Raw genomic sequence first — 23,905 nt, 5'->3', positions numbered from 1 at the left:
GTTCTGTGTTCATGAGAAATATATCTCCAAGAGCCACCTTAGATTTCCTCTCCCCACCCTTTTGCTGGATCTCTTAGATCATTACCAGCTAGCCCTTCCTCTACTTTGCCCATTGGTTATCCGAGTGATAAATGGGTTCATCACTAGGGCCAAGGAGGAAGGAGTCATCGTGGGGTTGACCGAGCTAATGAGTATCTTTTCTATAAAGGAGAGTACTTCCAAGGATGGTGGAAGCGGTACCTACTACCTCCCCTGTCGTCCGGGGTTAGGTATTTTTAAGTTCACGGCCAGTGATGATGACTGGCGGAAGAAGTATTTTTATGTCAAGATTGATCCCTTGACGGTTCCTGTAGGCCGTGACCTTAGGAGCTCATGGTCTGACATTTCTGGTTAGGATTTTAGGGATATCTTTGCATGTTTATCCTTGCTTATCGTGATGTGCTAATTGTCTTCTGACTCTTTTTTGCAGAAATTAAGGATCCTGTCAAGTTGTCTAGTAAGCTTACTAGAGCTCTCTACAGGAAGCTGCAGCATAGCCCTAACACTTGGGGAGCTTACACCACTTCGAGAGTTGGATCAGCTAGATTTCCTGAGCGATACCAGGCGTCCTTCCCTGATTCAGTGACGGTTGCTGGTTTAGAGGGTAAATTTTCTACTCTTAATTCATGGCTTTTACTGTTTGAATTTGTCTCATGTGATTAATGAATCTTTTTCTTGATTTAGTTTCTGAGGGTGATTCAGTTTTCGAAGTTTCCTCCGGAGCAAGTACTTCCGAGAAGACTCAATCACAGAAGATGCCTATTCAACCTTCCTTTCGTTCCAGGGGTAAATCGACCAAGGCTGCCAGCTCCTCCAGAGGGAGTGACAAGAACCAGGGAGGATCCTTCCTTGATTCTGTGAAGGAGGTTCTCGACGAAGGAGGCTCTGCTCCTGCTAAAGGTGTTGCCTCTTCGGAGCCTAAAGTTCAGGAAGTTGGCCTTCCCTCCGAGGTCCCGATGACTGAAGCTGATCCTCAAATGGTGAGGGATCCTCCGGAGTTTGAGCCCCCGAGGAACAAGAGGTCCCGAACTGACCAGGTTGACAGACCTTCGAGGTCTTCCTCCTCCTCCTCTAGAGGAGGAACCGTTGGCTGGAACTTTACTCATTCGAAGCCTGGATCGGTTTTGGATGATTCGTGGGGTTTGGCTACTCTGATGAGGCATATGAAGAGTCCCAGTTGTTCCCTCCCCTCGATCTCCAATCTCACGCACAAGGACGAGTATGTTGATATTGCCCATCATATGGGTCAGGTACGAAGTCTATTTTGATTTTTAGCTTCATCTTTGGAAGATTTTTTGCTGAACCGTTTTTTGTTTTCTGTAGCTGGCCGGCGCTATTAACAGGGCTCAGTTCAAATTTGAGGACGCTGTTCACAATGCCCCCAGTGCTGAGGAATTAGCTCAGGTCACTGAACTGGTCAAGGCCAACAAGACTGAGCTCAATTAGACTCGGGCTCTGATCTCGGATCTCCAAGCTGAGGTAAAGAGACTTGGCTCAAAATGCGATGCTCAGCAGGGGACAACTCTCCGAGAGCTCAGGTACTTTTGAGATTAATATGTTTAATCTCTCCTTTTCTGGAGAGTTCGGTTCTAATTTGGGATTGATGGGTTCTTACTCAGCCCCAGTCGAAGCCTCCCTTTGATGTAGCGATAAGGAGATGGAGGAGGAGGTTCCTGAGGAGGAAGATCCAGCTGGTAAGGGAGCTGAGAAGAGCTCGGATGACAAGGAAGTTTAAGAGCTGAGGCTCTTTCATGTTTACTAGGATTTCTGCCCGATGGGCTTTGTTTCATTTGTTTCTAAGACTTATAGCCTGAGGAGGCTTTTAAACCTTTATCTGTTTGTACTTTGAATCCTTGTTAGCCTGGGGAGGCTTTTAAACCCTTGTTTAATTTCAAACTTGGTTTTCGTTTCATTTTGAGTTTTTGGCTTTAGTCGTGAAATATGACAACTTGATCATAATCGAATCTTATGATAAGTCTGGAAGACTTTGGTCGTTTTTAGTTCCTTAAGAGGAATTCTTGGAGTATCGGGATTAGCTTAAGGTTTTTAGGAACCTAAGTTTAATTTGGACACCTTAGGTGGGGGTTCTTGGGAACCTGAACTTGTTTGTGGGATTTTAAGACCCGTTGAGACTTGCTTAGGATTTTAAGACCTTTGTGATTTGATGAGGATTTTAAGACCTCAGAGATTTGATAAGGATTTTAAGACCTTGGAGAATTGACAAGGATTTTAAGACCTTGGAGATTTGGTAAGGATTTTAAGACCTTAGAGATTTGGTAAGGATTTTAAGACCTTAGGTCCGGGTTTGTCGAGACCTGATATTGCTTGAAGGGTTTTAAGAATTTTTAGATTGTTAAGGATTTTAAGACCTTAGATCCAGGTTTGTAGGGACCTGAGCTAATTTGAAGGATTTTTAGGACCCTAGGTCCACGTTTACGGGGACCTGTTTTGTTAAAGGATTGAGATATCAAGAATAATTTCTTTATTGATAATTGGATACGTGGTATCATAGTGATCATACAATTGCTGTATTATAACGATCATACACTTGCTGTGTGGGCTATGTGATTTTAATCAGTCATATGCCCCCTTTGATTGTAGTGAACGAAGTGTTGAGATGAGGTTGGGGCTGCACTCATGACGGAGTTGCCTACGTACCCAGTCAAGGGATCAAGCCTAACGTAGTTCAGGAGTTTTAGGTACCTAATGATAATATCTCTTAAGATTCGTGGCATTCCACGATCTGATTTCAGGTACCCCAGTTCGCACCTTTCGGAGTTTGTAAACGCCAGGTCGTACCACGTGGATGATCTGGTAGGGACCTTCCCAGTTGGTTCCTAACTTCCCAGCATTTGGTTCTTTGGTTCCTTCGAAAACTTTCCTAAGTACTAGGTCACCAACAGCGAACTGCCGGAGCCTGACTTTGGAATTGTATTGTCGTGCCATTGCTTGCTGATAGTTCTGAATGCGAATCAAAGCTCGGTCCCGTCTTTCCTCGATTAGATCGAGGTTGTCGGTTAGGAGCTGATCATTAGCTGCGGGATTGGACGTACAGAGTTCCCGGCGGAGGCTACCAGCAATGGTTTCAGCTGGAACGACAGCTTCCATCCCATATGCTAAGGAGAAAGGAGTTTCTTCTGTAGCTTTTCGTGGGGTGGTCCGACATGCCCAAAGTACTTCAAGTAACTTCTCTGACCAGAATTCCTTCTGGGTTCCGAGGCGTTTCTTGAGGTTTGCTAATACTGATTTATTAGCAGCCTCCGCCTGTCCGTTACCTTGAGGTCGGCGAGGTGATGAGAAGGTCAGGCGAATATTCCACTTGTCACAAAATATTTTGAAATCGTGGGATATGAATTGTCCTCCATTGTCAGTTACGATTTCGTATGGGACGCCGTGTCTACACACGACATCTTTCCATACAAATTGCTCGACCTCGACCCTGGTTACCTGCTGGAAGGCTTCAGCCTCTATCCATTTCGTGAAGTAGTCCGTTAAGACTAAGAGGAATCGTAGCTTCTTTTTTCCACTTCCTGATGGTACTAGTGGTCCCACAATATCCATGGACCATCTCATAAATGGATAAGGGGCGGATATGTTAGATAGCTTTTCCGCAGGTTGGTGTATAATCGGTGCATGCCTCTGGCATTTGTCGCATGAAGAGGAATAGGCCTCGCAATCTGCAATAATGGTAGGCCAGAAATATCCTTGCCTTTTGATTCTGATGGCTAGAGCTCTTCCTCCAGAGTGGTTCCCGCAGGAACCGTCGTGCATTTCCTTCATGAGTCTCATAGCAACGAGGCCATGGACGCATCTTAGGTAAGGTCCGGAAATGCTTCGTTTGAGGAGGACAGATTCAGTTACGCAATATCTCGCGCTTAATGCTTTGAGCTTTCGAGCTTCCCATTTATTGGGTGGAGTCTTTCCTTCCAGGATGTATTGCGTGATTGGAATTCTCCAATCCTCTCTTCCTACGACTTTGTTATGAAGAGACGAGGGAGGTTCCTGTTCGGGACCTGGTGTCGTGGTGCCCCCGGAGGTATTGGTAGGATTGGGATCCAGGGAGTCCGGATTCCGAGGAATACCTCCAGATGAATTTTTGAAAGCTGTACGGCTTCTGGTTTTAACTCTGCAGATGACTGGGTCTGAGTTGGTGCCCCCGGGGGTATTCTCGAGATCAGGCTCTAAGGAGTCTGAATTTCGAGGAATATCTTCCGTGATTTGGATTGTGTTCCCGGAGGTATGCTTTTTTGCGCTGCATATTCTGGTTTTTGGAAACCAAAATGTTGTGAAAATCTGGGTAGCTACCGTTTCAGGGCAGGTACCTTCGAGTTGCACTGTTAGTTTGCTCTCTTTCTCAGCTTTAGTAGCTATGTCGATGCTTGGTTTCTCGATTCCTTCTACGGGTATGATTCGTTTTACGAGGGGGTCTGACGTGGAAGCTAAAGCAGCCAACGCATCTGCTGAGGAGTTCTCACCTCGTGGGATTCTCGTTAGCTCGAATTTGTCGAACTGCCTAGTGAGGTTCTGGACGACTTCGAGATATGCCCCCATTCTTTCGTCCCTCGTTTCATATTCTCCGTGAAACTGGCTAGCTACTAGCTGTGAATCACTATAAGCGTTTAGCTCTCGGATTCCGAGGCTTAGGGCGAGCTTCAACCCTGCGATTAGTGCTTCATATTCAGCTTCGTTGTTTGAGGCGCTGAATCCGAGCCTATATGACTGCTCGATGGTTTCTCCTGCTGAAGAAGTTAGCCTTAGACCGATACCGGAGCCCTGTTTTGATGAGGCTCCGTCGACGTATAGGCTCCACTTCAGAGATTCGATTTCGGAGTCTAACTGCTCGGATGTTAGCTCAATGATAAAGTCGGCAAGGACCTGAGCTTTCGCTGCTGCTCGAGGTCTATACTCAATATCATATTCGCTGAGCTCTATGGCCCATTTAGCCAATCGCCCTGACTGGCTGGGGCTGTGTAAGATCATTCGTAATGGTTGTGAGGTCATTACGACGATCGAGTGCGATTGGAAGTAAGGTCGCAATTTTCTGGCAGCTGTTACGACTGCTAGAGCTAGTTTTTCCATTGCAGGGTACCTGGTTTCGGCGTCTATCAAACTTTTACTGGTGTAATAGACAGGTCTTTGTTCGTTTTGTTCCTCTCGTACTAGAACGCCGCTGACTGCAGCAGTTGATACAGCGAGATATAGGTACAATGGCTCTCCTATTACTGGTTTAGATAGGATCGGAGGTTCGGAGAGGTAAGCTTTCAATTGCTTGAAGGCTTCCTCACATTTCTCGTCCCATAAGAACTTCTTATTATTTCTTAGAAGCTTGTAAAATGGGAGGCATTTATCGGTGGACTTGGATATGAATCAATTCAATGCCGCGATTCGTCCAGTCAATCTCTGTACCTCTATGGTCGTCTTAGGTGACGGCATTTCTAGGAAGGTTGCTATCTGCTGCGGGTTGGCTTCAATGCCTCTTTCGGTTACGAGATAACCTAGGAACTCGCCTGAGGGTACCCCGAAAGTACATTTAGTGGGATTGAGCCTCATATCGTACTTATTTAGGATATCGAAGCATTCCCTTAAGTGGGAGATATGATCTTCTCCAGCTGAGGATTTGACTAGCATGTCGTCGATATAGACCTCCATGGTTTTTCCAAGTTGTCCAGCAAACATCTTATTTACTAGCCTCTGATAGGTAGCTCCTGCGTTCTTTAATCCGAATGGCATAACCTTATAACAATAGGTTCCTCGTTCGGTTATGAATGCAGTTTTCTCCTGGTCCTCAGGATCCATCATGATTTGATTGTATCCTGAGAAGGCATCCATGAAGGATAGGAGTCGATGGCCAGCTGTTGCTTCAACCAGGCGGTCGATGTGAGGTAACGGGAAGCTGTCTTTAGGACAAGCTTTGTTTAGGTCTGTGAAGTCTACACAGATTCTCCACTTCCCGTTTTTCTTCTTTACCACTACTGGGTTAGCCAACCAGTCGGGGTAATGTACCTCTCGAATGGACCCAGCTTTCGTAAGTCGGTCAACTTCGTCGTTAACAGCTTGAGCCTTTTCGAGGCCTAGCTTACGACGCTTCTGTTTGATTGGTTTGAAAGTAGGGTCAACTTTTAGCTTATGGGTGGTGACGTTCGGATCTATTCCTTACTGGTGGACCATGCAAAGGTTTTGACATTGCTTTTCAGGAAATCAATGAGCTCCTTTTTTGTCTCAGGAGGTAGCTCGGACCCGATGCTCACCTGTCTTTCAGGATCTGAGTCGTCGATGCAAACTTTTTCGGTTAGGTTCCTGGGGGGACCTCGAATATTTTGTTGCATTTCGCGACCCTCCTGGATCTGTAATTGCTATTGGGGGGACTTTTTGAGGATTTCGAATCCTCCCAAATAGCAGATCCTGGATATCTTCTGGCTACCATGTACGGTAGCTATCCCTTCGGGTGTTGGGAATTTTACGCACTGATGGTACGTTGAGGCTACTGCCTTCATTTTGTGAATCCAGGGTCTTCCCAAAATCGCGTGGAACGGGGAAGGTCTATCGATGACTACTAAGTTGGTCATTTTCATTATTCCGCCAGCTATGACTGGGAGCTTGATAGTTCCCAATGAGGTAGCTGTTTCTCCGGAGAAGCCTACGAGATTAGCTTTTTGGCCAATAATTTCGTAGTCGTCTATTTCCATCCCTTTTAGGGTGTTATAGAAAATGAGGTCGACAGAGCTTCCTGTGTCTATCATGAGCTTAGGAACCTCGTATCCTGCGATGTTCAGGGTGACGATCAACGCATCATCGTGAGGTCTGTCAAGGTTTGAGGTCTCGCTTTCCCAGAAAGAAATCTTAGTATTGGATTCAGGGTTAGGAGGCTTAGGTCCAGTGTTAGACACAGCCTTCCGCACGTGATTCTTAATGGAATTGACGGAGTCTTGACATATGTCTGATCCTCCAAGGATACAGTCCACCCTCGAGTCGGGGCTCGATTGAGGGGACGGTTTGCTCAAGAGAGCTTCGACTTGTAAACTTTTTCCTTGGGGGAATTTCCCAAGAATCATGTCGACTCTTTTCTTGGGAGCTGGAGGTGGCGAATCGGTCTCCTTCTCAGGTGACCTCTCGCGTTTCGGGGAAGTGTCCCTGGAACCTCTTTTCTGATAAGGTGGTGGCTTTTTAAGGTCCACGCCCTTTATTTCTCCAGCTGCAAATTTAGCTGCCAGCTGGCGTTGGAGGTCCCAACACTCTTCGGTTGAGTGTCCTTCGCGATCGTGATAAGAGCAACGTTTGCCTTTATCGAAGCCTTTTGACCAGGGAGTTTTGTTTGCTGCTGCAACAGGTTTTTCTTCCTTGTCTTCCTCGATTGCGTAGGAATGTTCTCCCTGAGTCTGATTATTTCGAGGGTTACCCTTTTTATGAGGTCCCTTAGTCTCAGGGGAGTCACCTTTCGGATGATTCTGAGGTTTCTTATGGAGTTTATCCAGTGCAGCTGTCTCCTCCTCCAAAGTAATATATTTGGTGGCTCTATGAAGAGCTTCATCGATAGTTGGAGGAGCATTGAGTGTTAGCTCTGACCAGAATTTCGATCTATGGATCAGACCTCTCCTAAGGGCCTCGATGGCGATTAGGTCGTTAGGATTCGAGAGCTTAGTCCTTATTGCCCTGAATTTCTCAATGTAGACTTGTAATGGGTCTCCCATTCCTTGACTGACCTTCCAAAGGTCGGCCTCAGAGGCTTGCTTCCGGATATGGGTTGAGTATTGCTTCATAAAGGCGTTGGTTAATTGATCGAAATTGTCTATCGAGGCTGGCTCGAGACCGGAGAACCACTCGAGGGCTGTTCCGACCAAATATTCGGCGAATGTCCTATAGTAACCTGCTTCACATTCTTCCTGTGTGAAATTGGCTTTAACAATTGCCAATCGGAAAGCTCTCAAATAGGCTTTCGGGTTGGAGGTCCCATCATACTCAGGAATTCTGATTTTTCGGGTATCTCTTATGTGAGAACTGGCAATTCTGTCCGTGAATGGAGTTCCACGGGTTTCCTCGAGTAAGCTATCGATTTCGGGAGCTGAACTCGTAGCTTTATGGACTTGAGCTCCCAATTTCTGGAGAGCCGCGTGAGTTCGCTCCATATATCTACGGATATCTTCAGGTCCTTCAAACGGAAGGACGTTTGGATCGTTCGCAGGTACCCGACGGGCAGGTTCCTGACGGAATCGAGTTGGCTCATCCTCCCATGCGGTTGGTGGGCTAAGTCGCTCGGCATTTCTTGGGTTATCGGAATCTATCCTTTGATAACCGTCTCCATTCGGGATCGAGCTTCTAGTTTGATAAACCGAAGCTGACGTTCTGCCCCCAGATGGGAAGGATATTCCTGCTCCGGACCTAGGATCAGGCGGCGGAGGAGGTAAACGAGTACTCCTGTCAGTGACCTGACCGGGTGTGGAACTGGTTGTCGCTATGTTACTTCCCATAGTACTGGCGTTAGGTGGATTGAACACGGGAGCTGTTCCAGTATGAGGTGTCTGGAAAGCAGATCCGCGTCCTTCCGGGGCAGTGCTATCAGGGGAAAAGTTTAAACGTGCTCGGGGAAATGAGGGATCGTTTAATCGATCATGAAAGATGACCCCCGGAGCTTGACGTTGCGATGGTTGGGTTGTTGCGTTTAGAGATCTAGTTATCTCTTCGAATCGTTGTTGACGTACAGTCAGTTGATGCATCGCGCGCTCACTTTCCTGAGCTATGCCTACCAATTGTATCATCATCTGGCGGATCTCAGAGAGCTGAGCCTCCGTTTGATTCGGAATGGCTTGCTGCTGAGGATTCTCGGTAATCGGGAGCCCGGAGGTGTTTCCACCTGATGACCTCGGGTTAGTAACTCCGGTTGTAGTTTGGCTCGTTTGAGCATCAACCGGAAGCTGTTGCCCAGATCGGTGGTCGCCACGTTGAGGCTCTGTGATTACAAGACTAGAGCCTCTGTCGTTCGGTGAGCCATCGCTCTGAATCGGGAGGTTAAGGTCAGACGGGGTTGTTGTCTGATCGGTAGGATTCATCCTCAAGTTAGAGTAAGGGATTCGATTGTTTCTTCCCCACAGACGGCGCCAATTGTGAGGGGTAAAACTCACACCTAGATTTTAGATCAGGTTTTATGTTTAGGAAAGGTTAGGGAAAGATTATCGCGGGCTGAACCCCGTAAGAACTTGATGAATGAACTTTGATTTGTATTGATAATGTGGTAAAGGAATGGTTACAAAGAGATGTTTCTCTTGATGATTATAAAGATTACAAGAATATTATGATAAGAATGTTTTGATGAATGTAGAGTAAAAATATGAGTTGAATCGGATCCTCTTTTTAGTCCTCGACCTTCTCTTTAAATAGCCTTGGACTTCTTTAGGTTGTCTTCAACTAATCTCCGAGATCTTCTCCGCTTGAGGTGGAATCCGCAACAGCTTCCCTTTGACCGGGTCCTGCGCTTCTTCTTGTTGTGACGTGAGCTTCCTCTTCTCCCTGACCTCTTTAAAGATCGCCTTAGCTCTCAGCCTTCGGCTTCAACTTAGCTCCTTTTAGATGTCGAACTCGTGATGGGCCAGTCGCGGCCTGTTATCGTCTTTCATTATTCAACAATCAGCTACCGGGCCATATTCGGGCCCAACAGTTGCCCCCAGCTCTCGAGATGAGGTTTCGTTATTCTCGGGAGCTAGACCTAGCCGCCCAAGCTAGATTCTCTTGTTGAGATCATGATTACTAGCTATCTCAACCATATTTATTTTTATCTAAATCGCCCACTTCGCGAGTCTACCAGACTGGCTTGGACTGTGTAGAATCGTCCGTAACGGAAAAGTGGTAAGTACCACGATGGTATGAGATTGGAAATACGGTCTAAGTTTTCTTGCCGAAGTTATGACAGCGAGTGCCAATTTTTCCATTAGCGGATACCGAGTTTCGGCATCTAGTAATGTTTTACTAATGTAGAAGACCGGTTTCTGTTCTCCGAATTCTTCTTGAATCAGGACGCCACTGACTGCTGATGCGGATACTGCGATGTAGAGGAACAAGGGCTCTCCGACTACGGGTTTTGCGAGGATAGGAGGGGTGGCCAGATACTGCTTCAGCTGTTGGAAAGCTTTCTCGCAATCCTCTGACCACTCGAACTTTTTGTTCCCCTTCAAGGTTTCGTAGAAAGGGAGACACTTGTCCGTGGAGCGCGAGATGAATCGGTTTAAGGCCGCGACTCGTCCGGTCAACCTATGGACTTCCCGCTTGGTTCTCGGGGAGGCCATTTCTATCAGTGCATTGATTTGTTTCGGATTGGCCTCTATTCCGCGGAATGTTACGAGGTACCCGAGAAATTCTCCCGACGCCACAGCGAATCTGCATTTTGCTGGATTGAGTTTCATGTTGTGCTGATTCAATCTCTCAAAGCATTCCTCCAGGTGGACTACGTGGTCGCGTTCGTCAAGAGATTTTACCAACATATCGTCGATATACACCTCCATGGTTTTTCCGAGTTGCTCGGCAAACATCCGATTGACGAGTCGCTGATACGTGGCGCCGGCGTTATTAAGGCCGAAAGGCATTACTTTGTAGCAATAGGTCCCTCGGTCGGTGATGAATGCTGTCTTCTCGCGGTCTTCGGGATTCATCATGATTTGATTGTAACCGGAGAACGCGTCCATGAACGATAGGAGTTTGTTTCCTGCGGTTGCCTCGACCAGACGGTCGATGTGCGGAAGCGGAAAACAATCCTTCGGGCATGCTTTGTTGAGATCAGTAAAGTCGACGCACACTCGCCATTTCCCATTCTTCTTTTTGACGACGACGGGATTGGCGAGCCAGTCGGGATATCTCACTTCTGTTATTGATCCAACATTGAGGAGTCTTTCGACTTCCTCATAAACCGCAGTTGCCCGTTCGGGGCCTAGCTTTCGCCTCTTTTGTTTTACGGGTTTATGAGTTGGATCAATGTTGAGTTCGTGACATGTTATGTTGATGTCGATTCCCGGCATATCTTCCGCAGCCCAAGCGAACGTGTTAAGGTTCTTCTTGAGACATGCGATGAGTTCTGCTTTCAACGGATCGCGGAGATTGGCTCCAATCTCCACGCACCGCTCTGGGTTAGTCTCGTCGAGGCAGACCGAAATTACTGGTTCGCAAGTGGGCTCACGTTTCCCTTCTAGGGCTTCAGCTCTTTGCGATTGCCAGAAGATTTCTGGAGGGTCCTGCAATGCTAGTTCGTGGGTTGCTTGCTTTTTTGGGTTAGTTTCGGGCTCAGAGTTTTTTCGTTTTAACCCAGCGGCCAAGCAGACTTGCGGCGCTTTACGATCTCCTTGTATTGTTTCCACTCCGAAGAGAGTCGGAAATTTGAGGCACAGATGGAAAGTCGAGGGGATTGCTCGCATGGAATTTAACCACGGAGTCCCGACGATCGCGTTCTATGCTGTTGGACTGTCGACTACCAAAATTCCACCATCTTCGTGACGCTCCCGGCTTTGACCGAGAGATCGACCGAGCCGAGGGTCATTGTGATGTTTCCTGAGAGTCCGATTATCGGATTGGGATCGTCCGTGATAGCGTTTAGGTCGATTCCCATCCTCTCGAGGGTGTTTTTATATATAATATTTGTCGAGCATCCGGTGTCGACCAATATTCTCGCTACGTCGATGTTCTGGATCGTTAGTCTGATTACGAGGAGTTCGTCGTGAGGTTTGGCTTGACCAGCCGTTGCTCTATCCCCGAATGACACGATGTTGCAGACAGGTGATGTGGCCATGCTGTTGTTACCAATCGTAGGTTTTTGAGTAAGAGAATCCGACTAGCTGTGGGAACCGAAATTCGCACTTTCGATTTTAGTTAAGTTTATCGAAGGAAAACTAAGTAAACCTAGTTTTCCCTGAAGGCTCGGATTCTCTGCGATAACCAAACGAAATTGATAGAATAAAGCAATGTAGCGGAAAAATTGCACTAAGGCGTTTTATTAAATAGATGGTACAATATTCTTCCGAAAAAGGGAAGTAGAAAAACGCTGAAGCGAAAAACGACGGAAATAAAGGAGACAAAACGTTCTAAGTCTTGCTCCGCTAGTCTAAACTCCTAAGTCCTAAGCTAGCAGGAATTCTCTAAGTCCCTAAATTTCAGATTTGCTCTCTCTCTTAATGATTTTTTTGCTCTGCCCTTCTTCCTCTCCCAAAGCTCCTTTATATACTCCTTCTTATGACGGTTTATTCTCCTTCTGGGCCGCAAGGCGGGCTTCTTTCCATTTTCGTCGACCTCCATGTTTATCGGGAACTTGACATTTATCTTCGGGAAACTTGACATTTATCCTTCCGTCGATTTAGCATTCATCTTGTTACGTAAAGGTAAACGTAAATCGTCGTATCTATCTCAGATAATCATAAACGGACTGTCCGATCGCGTTTGGTCCCTTTCGGGCCGTCTCTAGGACTTCTGTTGTTTTCTACGATTTCTTCGGAGGTTCTTCATTCGTTCGTAGAGTTGAGACGAGTGGTGTCTTAAGATAACCATCGCTGTTTCGTACGAAGAATCTAAGATCTTCCTTCCCGTCGATATCTTACGAGTTTCCGAAATGTTTCCGATGGTCTTAGATTGGAGTGAGAAACGGAGTTTCGTACGCGGAATCTCAATGATTCGTCCTGCGAGGACTTGGGAAAGACTCGAAGTACAGACTTCTGATGGCCGGGGACTGGGACTCGTGTACCGAAGATTGTTATCCGAAGACCCGAGCCAGCATGGGGCTAGCCGCCCGGCGACCACGGCCAGCACGAGCGCTAGCCGCCGGCGGCCACGGCCAGCACGGGGCTAGCCGCCCAGCGACCATGGCCAGCACGGGCGCTAGCCGCCGGCGGCCACGGCTAGCACGGGGCTAGCCGCCCGGCGACCACGGCCAGCACGGGTGCTAGCCGCCGGCGGCCACGGCCAGCACGGGGCTAGCCGCCCGGCGACCACGGACAGCACGGGCGCTAGCCGCCGGCGGCCACGGCCAGCACGGGGCTAGCCGCCCGGCGGCCACGGCCAGCACGGGCGCTAGGCGCCGGCGGCCACGACCAGCACGGGGTAGCCGCCAGGCGGCTACGGCCAAGGCCGTGGTCGGCTACTCGGTTCCTTTGGTTTACGGGTGTTCGTGTTCGTTTTTCGGAGGGTTTTTCGTCTGACAAATAGACTTAGCCGTTGATTTCGAGATAACCATTTTTGACCCCAACAACTTCCTAGTCATCGACAGACCCTCCCCGTTCCATGCGATCCTAGGAAGACCTTGGATCCATAAGATGAAAGCAGTAGCTTCAACTTACCACCAATGTGTGAAGTCCCCGACACCTGAAGGGATAGCTACTGTGCACGGTAACCAAAAGATCTCCAGGATCTGTTACCTGGGAGGATTCGAAATTCTTAAAGAATCGCCCCAATAGCAATTATAGATCCAGGAGGGTCGTGAGATGCAACATAATATTCGAGGTCCCGCTAAAATCCTCAAAGAGCAAGTTAGTATCGACGACTCAAATCCTGAAAAACAAGTGAGTATCGGATCCGAGCTACCTCTCGAGACTAAGAAGGAGCTAATTGACTTTCTAAAAAACAACGTCGGAACCTTTGCATGGACCACTAGTGACATGAAGGGTATAAACGCCGACGTCACTACTCACAAGCTTAATGTAGACCCCACTTTCAAACCGATCAAACAAAAGCGTCGCAAGCTAGGCCTAGAAAAGGCACAAGCTGTTAACGACGAGGTCGACCGACTTACGAAAGCTGGGTCTATTCGAGAGGTAAATTACCCCGACTGGCTAGCTAATCCAGTAGTAGTAAAAAAGAAGAACGGGAAATGGAAAATCTGCGTAGATTTCACCGACCTAAATAAAACTTTTCCCAAAGACAACTTCCCGTTACCTCACATCGATCGTTTGGTCGAGGCCACTGCTGGCCACCAGCTCATGTCCTTCATGAATGCCTTTCCAAGGTACAATCAAATCATGATGGATCCCGGCGATCAAGTGAAAACCGCATTCATAACTGAACGAGGGACATATTGCTATAAGGTCATGCCATTCGGTTTAAAGAACGCAGGAGCTACCTATCAAAGGCTAGTGAATAAAATGTTCGCTGGCCAGCTCGGGAAAACCATGGAGGTCTATATTGACGATATGCTAGTCAAATCCTCAGTTGGAGAAAATCACATTTCCCACCTAAGGGAACGCTTCGATATCCTCAAAAAATACGATATGAAGCTCAACCCTGCCAAGTGCACCTTCGGGGTACCTTCAGGCGAGTTTCTCGGCTACCTCGTAACCGAAAGAGGCATCGAAGCCAACCCGAATCGCAGCATTAAATCGATTCATATCCAGGTCCACCGATAAGTGCCTCCCATTCTACAAACTTCTAAAAAATAATAAGATGTTCTTATGGGACGAGAAGTGCGAGGAAGCCTTCAAGCAATTGAAAGCTTACCTCTCCGAACCTCCCATTTTGGCCAAACCAATAATGGGAGAACCACTGTATCTGTACCTCGCTGTGTCAACCGCTGCAATTAGTGGTGTGCTGGTACGAGAAGAGCAAAACGAGGGTATATACACCAACGTTGTAGTCCCATAAAAACACTCATAAAACATCTCTTATAGCCTCGATTTCTCGCTTTTGATGCATATCTTCTAGTGTCCCGTATGTTGGGCCCAAATATGACCATCTAGCTAGTAATAAACAACAAGAAATGATAACGGGCCGCGATAGGCCCATCATGGATTAAATCCTCAGAAGTAGCTAAGACAGAGCCGGAGGCTGTGAGCTGAAGATGTTCATTAGAGAGGACAAGGGAAAGAGGCAGCTCGTGGATAAATAAATAGGCGCAGGACCCGGTCAAAGAGGTAGCTCGTGGACAAATAAATAGGCGCAGGACCTGGTCAAAGGGGAGCGTGTCATGTCCCCGATCCTAGACAGGATCGGCCGGATGGACCATGGTGCGAGGAGATGCACCAAATCAGGTCTAATGACCTAAGACAAGGCGTATCATGGTCCGGGAAGTGGGTTAAGGGTATCAGAAGGCTGAAACTTAACCAATGCAAGGAAGGTTCAAGCTTAAGGAAGCTGGACAAGGGTTTAGATAGCTGGCCGGAGTGTGAAACAAGCTCGAGCAGCTAGGATGAAGTGTGAGGGAGCTCACAGTAGCTCACAAGAGTTCTGGTCAGCTCCAGTAGCTGGAGTGTTAGCTCACTCAGCTGGTGACAGTAGTGGTCAGCTCATCTCAGCTTGGAGGAGTGTTATGAGTTGAGGTGGTGTGACCGGACCATGGGCGGTTATGGTCCGGTGGGATGGTGGTGCGGTCCAGTGAGGCCAAGGGTGCTGGTGGTGCAGCTAGACACTTGGGCAAGTGCTAGCTGGTGATGATCGATGTGAGGAAGCAGTTGGGATGGCAGTTGAGAGGCGGTTGGACCAAAAGGATGCGTTGGTTCCTTTGGTGACCATTCGGCCAATCACTCCCACCCGTTCGCCCAAAGGCAGTTATCCACGCCTTTCTCTATAAATAGAGACCTTGGGCATCGATATTTACAATCAGACAAAAGAGGGGAAACTCTGCCAAAATTACCAGAGAATCCAAGAGAGAAAGAGACCGGCGGTTTGCTTGTTTGGCCGTGTGAGTGTGGTGGTGATTTGTTCTTGACCGGCGACCAAGGTAAAGTTGTGGGAAAGAACCGTGTGAAGATGGATACAAGAGGAACCGAGAAGACTAGTGGGAAGGATCAGAACCCATCGTCGGCCACTCCTAAGGTTAGTGATGCTAACCATTTACCATCGCCATGATCCATGGGTCCGGATGGATGGTCCGCATGGACCAAGTGATGTTGGTTGCATCCGTTCTCCCTCCTCTGTCATTCTATCTCTTTTATTATATATTCTGATGTTGTTCATGAGTTTAGACTCATGGTCAGGCCGCCAAGACATGGGTTGGTCAGTGTAATCTCTCCATGGCCTTGGTTGGGCATGTAAGGTTGGATCTCTGACTTCCGGTTGAGGTTTAGGGATTCCGACTTCATATATCTCTTAATTGGGATTTATCTTGAATTATCATGATGAAAGGACAATTTTATATCACTGATTTAGAGGTGGTCAGTTATGGCCATGGGGGCGGGTCTAGGGTGAGATCGGTATGATCCGGACCTGTTCTGTGGGATCTGACTTGACCATTCTCTTAGTAGTGAATTATCATGATTTATCATGATGTTTGTTTAATTTTTAGAGGCCTATCCGAGTGGGTCAAGGTTTGGGACATAAACTATTTCTAAGGGACTTAACCATGCATTGCTAGACTTGTTGCTAGGATATCGGTTTGATTGTGTATTTGATGGGTTTTATATGATTGCAGGATCTGGTCAGGATCGTGGGAAAGCCAAGGAGCTGTGAAGACTCAAGCCAAGGATGAATGTGTGATGTGTGTTTAGATAGTATGGAACTTATGATAGCCTATTGTACAAACTGATTGATATTACTACATTGTATGGATCACATGGTTTATAGTAATAAAATGAATGTTTATCTTAGCTTCCGCATTGCATATGAATTGTATATGAACCTCAGATCACTTGAAAATGACTTAGAATTATTTGGACATAAACCGGCCAATTGCACTTAGATGTTTAGGTAAGGCCGCGGATCAGTTGGGTCTTGGGATCCAGGTTCGGGTCTTACAAGTTGGTATCAGAGCATGCTTGATTCTAGGACTTGGGGGTTATGGTTTGATCATCACACATCCGGCTGGGGTCTCACAGTATAGGGCTTGTTTTATTTTTGTCTTAGGATCTGTTTTGATGGATCATTGGTTAAGTGTTACTAAAATTGATCTTGTGTGTTGTTTTTGATGTTCTTAAGGGTGGTAAGAGTCGGAGCAAGTCCAAGAGGGCTAAGGATGGAGCTGGAGCATCTGGCCAAGGTGGCGCGGATGGAGCCAATCCAAGTGTGGTGCTGCCCAATCCAAGCATTGGCGTGGACAGTACAACTGGATTGCCTCTGGCTCGGATCAATCCGACTGAGGCTCAAGGAAGTCTAGTGGAACAGCAGCAAAAGGCGGCTGAGGAAACTAGGCAGCAGCTGGAACAAGCTGAACTAGCTAGACAGCTGCAAGAGCAAGCTGAGGAAGCTGCAAGGCAGCTGCAAGATGACATGGAGGTTGAGGGAGAGTCCTCACATGCTGGTGATCAGGGCGGCCGAGGCATTGGTGCAGCCAATGGTGGAGCTAACCAGGGAAACCAGCTGGTGGAACCTTCCATGAAGGAGGTGCTTGATGCAATCAGGCTCATGGGTAGTCAGATGCTGGCTATGACCCAAGTGATCACTCCATTGGTGAATTCATCAGTGGGGCAAGCTCCACAAGTTCAGGTGGTGGTACCAGGAGCTGCTGGACAAGTTGCACCAGTTGATGAGGTGATTGAACTTGATCCGCCAGCTAGAAGAGCTGGTAAGGTGGATTACCTGAAGGTGCTGGAGAACATATCTCGCCTAGGGACAAAGCACTTTGCTGGAAGTGCTGACCCTATGGAGGCGGATGAATGGAGGGACAGGCTGGCCCGGAACTTCAAGTCTACAAGGTGCCCTGAGGAGTACCAGAGAGACATAGCAGTGCACTTCCTGGAGGGAGATGCACACAACTGGTGGCTGTCTGTGGACAAGCGCACCAATGGTTCTATTGAGAAGTTCTCTGACTTTGAGGTTGAGTTCAACCACAAGTACTTTCCAGCTGAGGCATGGGATCGTTTGGAGGCCAAGTTCCTGGACTTGACCCAAGGGCGTAGGTCAGTCAGGGAGTATGAAGAGGAGTTCAACCGACTCAGGAAGTATGTGGGCAAGGAGTTGGAGGATGAGAAGGTTCAGGTCCGCAGGTTCATAAGAGGCCTTAGGGTCGAACTCCGGACCTACTGCTCAGTCCGTACCTTCCGTACTGTCTCTGAGTTGGTGGAACGCATGGCAATACTAGAGACTAACCTTGCTGAGGAGCCCAGGCTCAAGACTAGGAGCCAGGCAAGTGGTACTGGTCATGCTGGTGACCGGAAGAGGAAGAGAGACTCAGGTGATGAGGGTAAGACCTCAGGTGGAAGGCCGGAGTGCCAAAAGTGTGGAAGGCGCCATGGTGGTGAGTGCTGGAGAGCTATGGGAGCTTGCACAAGGTGTGGCAAGATGGACCACTCAGTCCGGGACTGTCCTGGACCGGATCAGAGTCGTGGCCAAGCGGCTGGTGGTGACTCCAGAACTTGTTTCCAGTGTGGGAAGGCCGGACACTTCCGAAAGGACTGTCCTAAGCTTCAGGCTGGATCAGGCAGGATGAAGTCTGAAGTTAGCAAGCCGGAACCAAGCCGTGGCCAGACATCTGCACCAAGGGTCTATGAGTTGTCTAAGGACACTGATGAAGCCAAGCCTTTCATGGCGATCACTGGTAATGATCTGATCTTATTCTTTTAAAAATTTTTAGAAATGCATGGTATGGAACCTAGAATGGATTAGATGCTTAGATTGGGTTTCCTGTAGGGACCCTAAGTATTGGTGGTGTGGAAACATGATAAGAGGACTTTTCAAGGGTCCAATTATGCAAATCAAAGTAGTACTTCAGATGTCAATCCATTCCTAGTTCATTTTAAAGCAAAGAGAATACAAGCATACACTTAATCTAAGTCTAATGATTGAGTGAATGGTTTTTATGCTAAGAACAATACTAAAAAGCAATAAAGATAGAAACTTTCTTTGATTATGAGAAGAAGAACTCATGGGATAAGGGATTTAGACCTTGGGTGATCAAACTTAATCTAAAGGTGTCAGCTTTCAATCAATCTATCTACCTTAGACCTAGACACAAGAGTAAACAAACTCTATCTCTAGATGAATGCTCATTCGCTTCCAAAACTCAAGCATCAAATCTCTTTGGTTGAATGTTTAGGAAGCAATCATTAATGACAAGTCTAATAGCCATCTTAACACCTTTAACAACAAATCTCTTTGGTAGAGTATGTTAAAAGCTTAGGAGAGTTGGTTCAGACATTTCATCGAACACCTTGTGGGTGGGAAATGTCTAGAACTCAACTTTAGAGAGGCCAGCTCTAAAGAAGCATTAAAAACACTCTACTAGCAAGGATTAAGAAGGATCTACACCTAAACATCCTAGATCAAGCCTAATCACCCTTAATCTCCCTAACCCATGAATCCAAAAGTGGATTACTCACTAATCACCATGATTACTCTTGAACCCATGAGGTTTCCAAGCTTAATCATGTTTAAGAAAGCAAGAAATGAAATTATAAACACTTAAGAACACAAGAACAAAAGGGAAGAACTTTCACCCAAAAGAGGTTTTGTGATTCTTAAGAGAAAAATAAGATAATCTCTCCAAAATGGAGATTACAAGTATTTATACTTAGGTCTAGGGTAAAGAGAGATACATAGGATAAAAGACTAGAGTGCCCCTTGGATAAGGCTAATTAGAACTTCAAAATAGTGTTTAAAATGACCCAAGGTCGAATTGGGTCGAACCGGCCCGGTCTGAGCAAACCGGTCCAGCAGTCGCCCGGGTTACTCTTCCCGGTCCAGGCATTCCGGTCCAGTCCTGCACGCCCGGGTTACTCTTCCCGGTCCAGTCCTTCCGGTCCAGGCCTGCACGCCCGGGTTACTCTTCCCGGTCCAGTCCTTCCGGTCCAGGCCTGCACGCCCGGGTTACTCTTCTCGGTCCAGTCCTTCCCGGTCCTCGCCCACAGCTTCTTCCACGCCCGGGTTCATCACTCCGGTCTCGACCATTCCGGTCCAGTCGTGTCCAAAGTGAGTATTTGCTTGGCTGAACATCATTCTTCATCTTCTTTGGATTTTTAAACTCTCAAACACTTCATATCACCTCATTGTATGCTCCAACACCTGATAGGGACATATGTATGCAATATGGATCCTAAAGACACTAAGTTCTAAGCTATATGATCAAAATGCACAAGATATGAAGGCTAAAAACATGTAAATATGCAAGATATCAACCCCCCCCCCCCCCCCCCCACACTAGTCCTTTACTTGTCCTCAAGTAAACTTTCAAGAACTAAGGAGGAGAGGTTTGAAAAGAGGGCTTTCATAACAAATAAAAATGCTCTTCTTAGCTCTCATCCTAACAACCTTGCATAGTCATAACAACTAGCTAGAGCAAAACTTCCATTCTTCTCTAACTTTTCTAGGCCTATTCAACTCTTTTGATCTCTACACTCATCATCATGATTCCACAAACCACAAATCCAACAACTCTCTAACAATCTTTAAGCAAACTCAATAGAAAATCTTGCATATGGTCAAAAGGTCCAAGTCATTTGGTTTGGTAAGAAAATGCTTCAGTTCATGGTGAAATAAGTAGTTCAAAGCAATCTTTAAAGGTGGTTCACTCTCAAATCAAAGTAGCTTTGGTAATGCACATAATATATCTAAGAAAGGGAATCAACTCATACATACAATGCTCAATCTCCATTGTCCTACCCTTTCCCACATATATAAGCTCGAATTTAAACTTCAAATGCCAAAACCCAACTCTCAACACTCACCCAAAGATTTCCCAAAGAACTCAAGACATTTTATCAACTAGAACTCTTTCTTAATGAAGTCAATCAAGGGATTTTTACACTTTTGAACACTTCTTAGCTTTTTATAAACTTTGCTAGCCCCCTTTTTTCATTTTTTTTTCATTTCTCTTTTTTTTATTTGCTCTTTTTTTTTTGGGGGCCAAGACATTCAATACAAGAGCCAAAGATCATACTTTACTATCCCTTAAGACTTAGATTTCACTCTAGAGTTCTAAAAGTCTAAACTTTTCTTTCTTGACCAAACCATACTCCCAAAGTCAAACTCAACAACACTCACCACCCAATCCTAAATGCTAGACAAAGGTGTGTCTAATCTAGCTAGAATGGAGAGTAAGCATTGTCGATCCCGATACTCTCAACATTATGCACATGCAAAGCTTTCTAAAAAGGCCTCACTCAACAATCAATGATGGCTTGAAAGAAAGCTTGGGTTCAAGGTATGGAGTACCACTTGAAATTGTCAAAAAGATCGGTCAAAAAGGATGAGACAATTCAAGTGTGTATAAGCCATGACTCAGCACACAAAGGACCATAAGCAAGAGACATTGAGTTTAAATAAGACAGGAGCAATCTTCAAAGAGAGAGTTTCAAACAATCCAATGAGTTTCAAGAAGAGAATTCAAGGCACAAAGTCTACAAGCTATCAAGAGAATGCTCAATCTAATTGTCATGATTACAAAGGTTGCCAAAATGAGAACTTAGCATGAGCATATTTACAAGGTAAAATCATCCCCTTATGCATGAATGCAACCTATATGAATGCTTCTAGACTCAATCCTAAAATGCAAATGATGCAACTAAATGCTTCTTTTTGTGTTTTTCAAAATTTTTAAATTTTTTTTTTATATGCAAATAACTATCTATAATGCATGCTAATGACAAGAAACACAAGATCATCAGCAACTTGCACCTCCCCCACACTTAATTCACACAGTGTCTTGTGTGAAAAGTGGAGAGAGATGACCAAAACAAAGTTTAAATGCAAATGAAAATGGTATATACAAGAAAAGGTGAAGGAGTACCTCTATGGAGCGTGAGAAGAGGTATTGGTGTCTAAGGAGTAGAGTCTGGTCGCCTTCCTTCTTCCATGGGTCTTTAAATGAAAATCCAAAAGACATATGTACAGGGATAGTCATGGGACTTCCTCCCAAGTGAGCTTGTTTTAAGTCTCTAGCTTGACTTTCCATCTTTTGGTTAGTGAGAAAGAGGGTCCTTCCCACCTTCAAGAGTGATGGTGAGGACCTGAGAGAGGAGTTCTTGAAGCTTGAGTGGATCATCTTGGAGCTGAGGGTTGATGATGGCTCTTGCACTTGAGAATGGCCTTGACTTGCCCTTACACCTGAGCTTGTACTCAATGACACCATCCTTGAGCTTCATTGGATGGAGAGTGAGAGTGTGTGAGATCATATCAAAAGATGGAGGATGAGTTTCTTGCAGCAACTTCTTCTTGCCATGAGTGGCCTTTGAGGTTCCACTCATCCCCTCCTTTTTAGCACTTTCCAAGTGCTCAACACACAACTCTTTAGAAGTCTCTCCATTGAGACCTTTTGTCTCACAAATAACAACTTCATCTTGGGGCTTCTTATCAGCTTCTTGGCCAAAAGTGATTGTCCCACAATAGCCAGCATCCAATGGAGGTTGTAATGGGTAGGAGACAATTTTGTTCACATTCATAAGAGTGACCTTCTTGTTGGGAAAGTCAATGCAAGCTCCAACTGTTGTGAGGAAAGGTGTGCCCAAGACCAAAGGAACTCTCTTCCCAGTCGCCATGTTAAAGACAGTGAGGTCAATGGGAATGGTGCATGCTCCAATCTTCAAAGGGAAGTCTTTAATGATACCAAGTGGGGTTGTAGAAGAGGAATCCCCAAACTGTAGTGAAGACTTGTCTGGTTCCATACTCTCAATCCCTATACTATTCACCATCTCCATTGAGATTACATTCACACTAGCACCAGAATCAACAAGAGCATCTTTAAGATTGAGCTGACCAAGGGAGCAAGGTAAAGTTAACATCCCTTGGTGTCCAAGCTTAGGAAGAAACTTTGGAGGGACTGGTGGGTCAAGCTGCAGTGTTGAGATGTTCAAGAGCTCTGCTACTTCTTCTTTGTGAGTGAGAATGTCCTGGATGAGCAGCATTTGGACATGAGCCTCACGCATACCCGAGATCTCTGGAAGCTTGACGCCAACATCACTTAGGTCCTTCCTGAACTTAGAGATAACCTTCTTCTGAGCTTTGGTGAGGACCCTTTGTGGAAATGGGAGTGGGACCTCATATGGTGACAGCTCAACCTCAGTGGCTTCTTCTAGCTTAACCTCTTTCAGCTTGTTGTCAGCTCCCCTCTCAACTTGTTTCTCAGCCCTAGGCTCAGCTCTCTGCAGATTTGTTGCTTCAACTTTCCTTTCAACTTGCACCTGAACCCTTTCCATAACCTTATCCACCATATGTGCTTCAGCTGTTGCTACAATCTCTGTTCCATGCAAAAGTCTTTCAATCTCATCCACCTCTTTCTCATGATCACTCAGCTCAATCTTTGAAGAAGTAGTAGAGATGACAACATTGCAAGACTCCTTGGGATTCTTATCTGGTTTCCCTAGTAGTGATCCCATTGGGCTCTTGGAAGATGATGGCATAGAGGCGACCTGACTCTCCAAAGCATTAACGCGAGAGGCAAGTAGTAGGAACTTATTGTTCAGCTCGGTATAGCTAGTATCAATCTTGGAGTGCACGGTTTGGAACTCATGACCAATGTCCTTTGCTAATCTAGACTGAGCATCCATTATCTGCTTGAACATTGACTCCATAGTTGAATCAGGAGCTGTAGCTTGAGAAGAGTTTCCTGGAGCTTGATTGGACTGATTGTTGTTGTTCCCAAAACTAGGAGGTGTGTTTTGCCTAGGCTGGTATTTGTTGTACTGAAAGTTAGGTTCCTTTTTGTACCATGTACCATTGTTTTTGATGAAGCAAAGCTCTTCTTGCCCTTCCAAACCATCAACCTCATTCACCTTAGGAGGAACCTCTTGACTAGGATCACCAACAAAGCTAACCTGCTCCTTCTTGGATTGGTTTGAAAGAACCAAGTCCAACTTGTCTTGCAAGGATTTGATATCCTTCTTTGTCTGCTGATCCTCACCTCTGCTGGCTCTATCATACTCCTCATTGTAAACTGAGTCACTCTTTGCCATGTTCTCCACCAGCTCCTCTGCATCCTGCTCAGTTCTGCCCAGGAAGAAACCATTGCTAGCTGTGTCAAGCCTGTTTCTGCAAGATGGGAGAACTC

The 23,905-nt window shown here is 46.3% G+C and overlaps 1 protein-coding gene and 1 pseudogene across 1 annotated transcript; both read right to left on the bottom strand.

Moving 5' to 3' along the window:
• Positions 1 to 2,817: 2,817 nt before the first annotated feature.
• LOC130496177 (uncharacterized) lies at positions 2,818 to 6,186 on the bottom strand (annotated as a pseudogene).
• A 78-nt stretch (positions 6,187 to 6,264) lies between these two features.
• Positions 6,265 to 7,242, bottom strand: LOC130496178 (uncharacterized). The gene has a single exon (XM_056988028.1). It carries the CDS (start codon positions 7,089 to 7,091, stop codon positions 6,393 to 6,395), a length of 699 nt encoding a protein of 232 aa, XP_056844008.1. The 5' UTR covers positions 7,092 to 7,242; the 3' UTR covers positions 6,265 to 6,392.
• Positions 7,243 to 23,905: the final 16,663 nt, after the last annotated feature.

The sequence above is a fragment of the Raphanus sativus genome, chromosome 6 (assembly GCF_000801105.2).
Source record: "Raphanus sativus cultivar WK10039 chromosome 6, ASM80110v3, whole genome shotgun sequence".
Taxonomy (NCBI): Eukaryota; Viridiplantae; Streptophyta; class Magnoliopsida; order Brassicales; family Brassicaceae; genus Raphanus; species Raphanus sativus.
The sequence above is the reverse complement of the archived record's forward strand: the minus strand, read 5'-3'. Positions and strand labels throughout refer to the sequence as shown.

What these genes read in the sequence shown, in the direction of transcription:
- LOC130496178 (XM_056988028.1), bottom strand. Translation starts at nt 7,091, where the DNA reads ATGATTCTTGGGAAATTCCCCCAAGGAAAAAGTTTACAAGTCGAAGCT.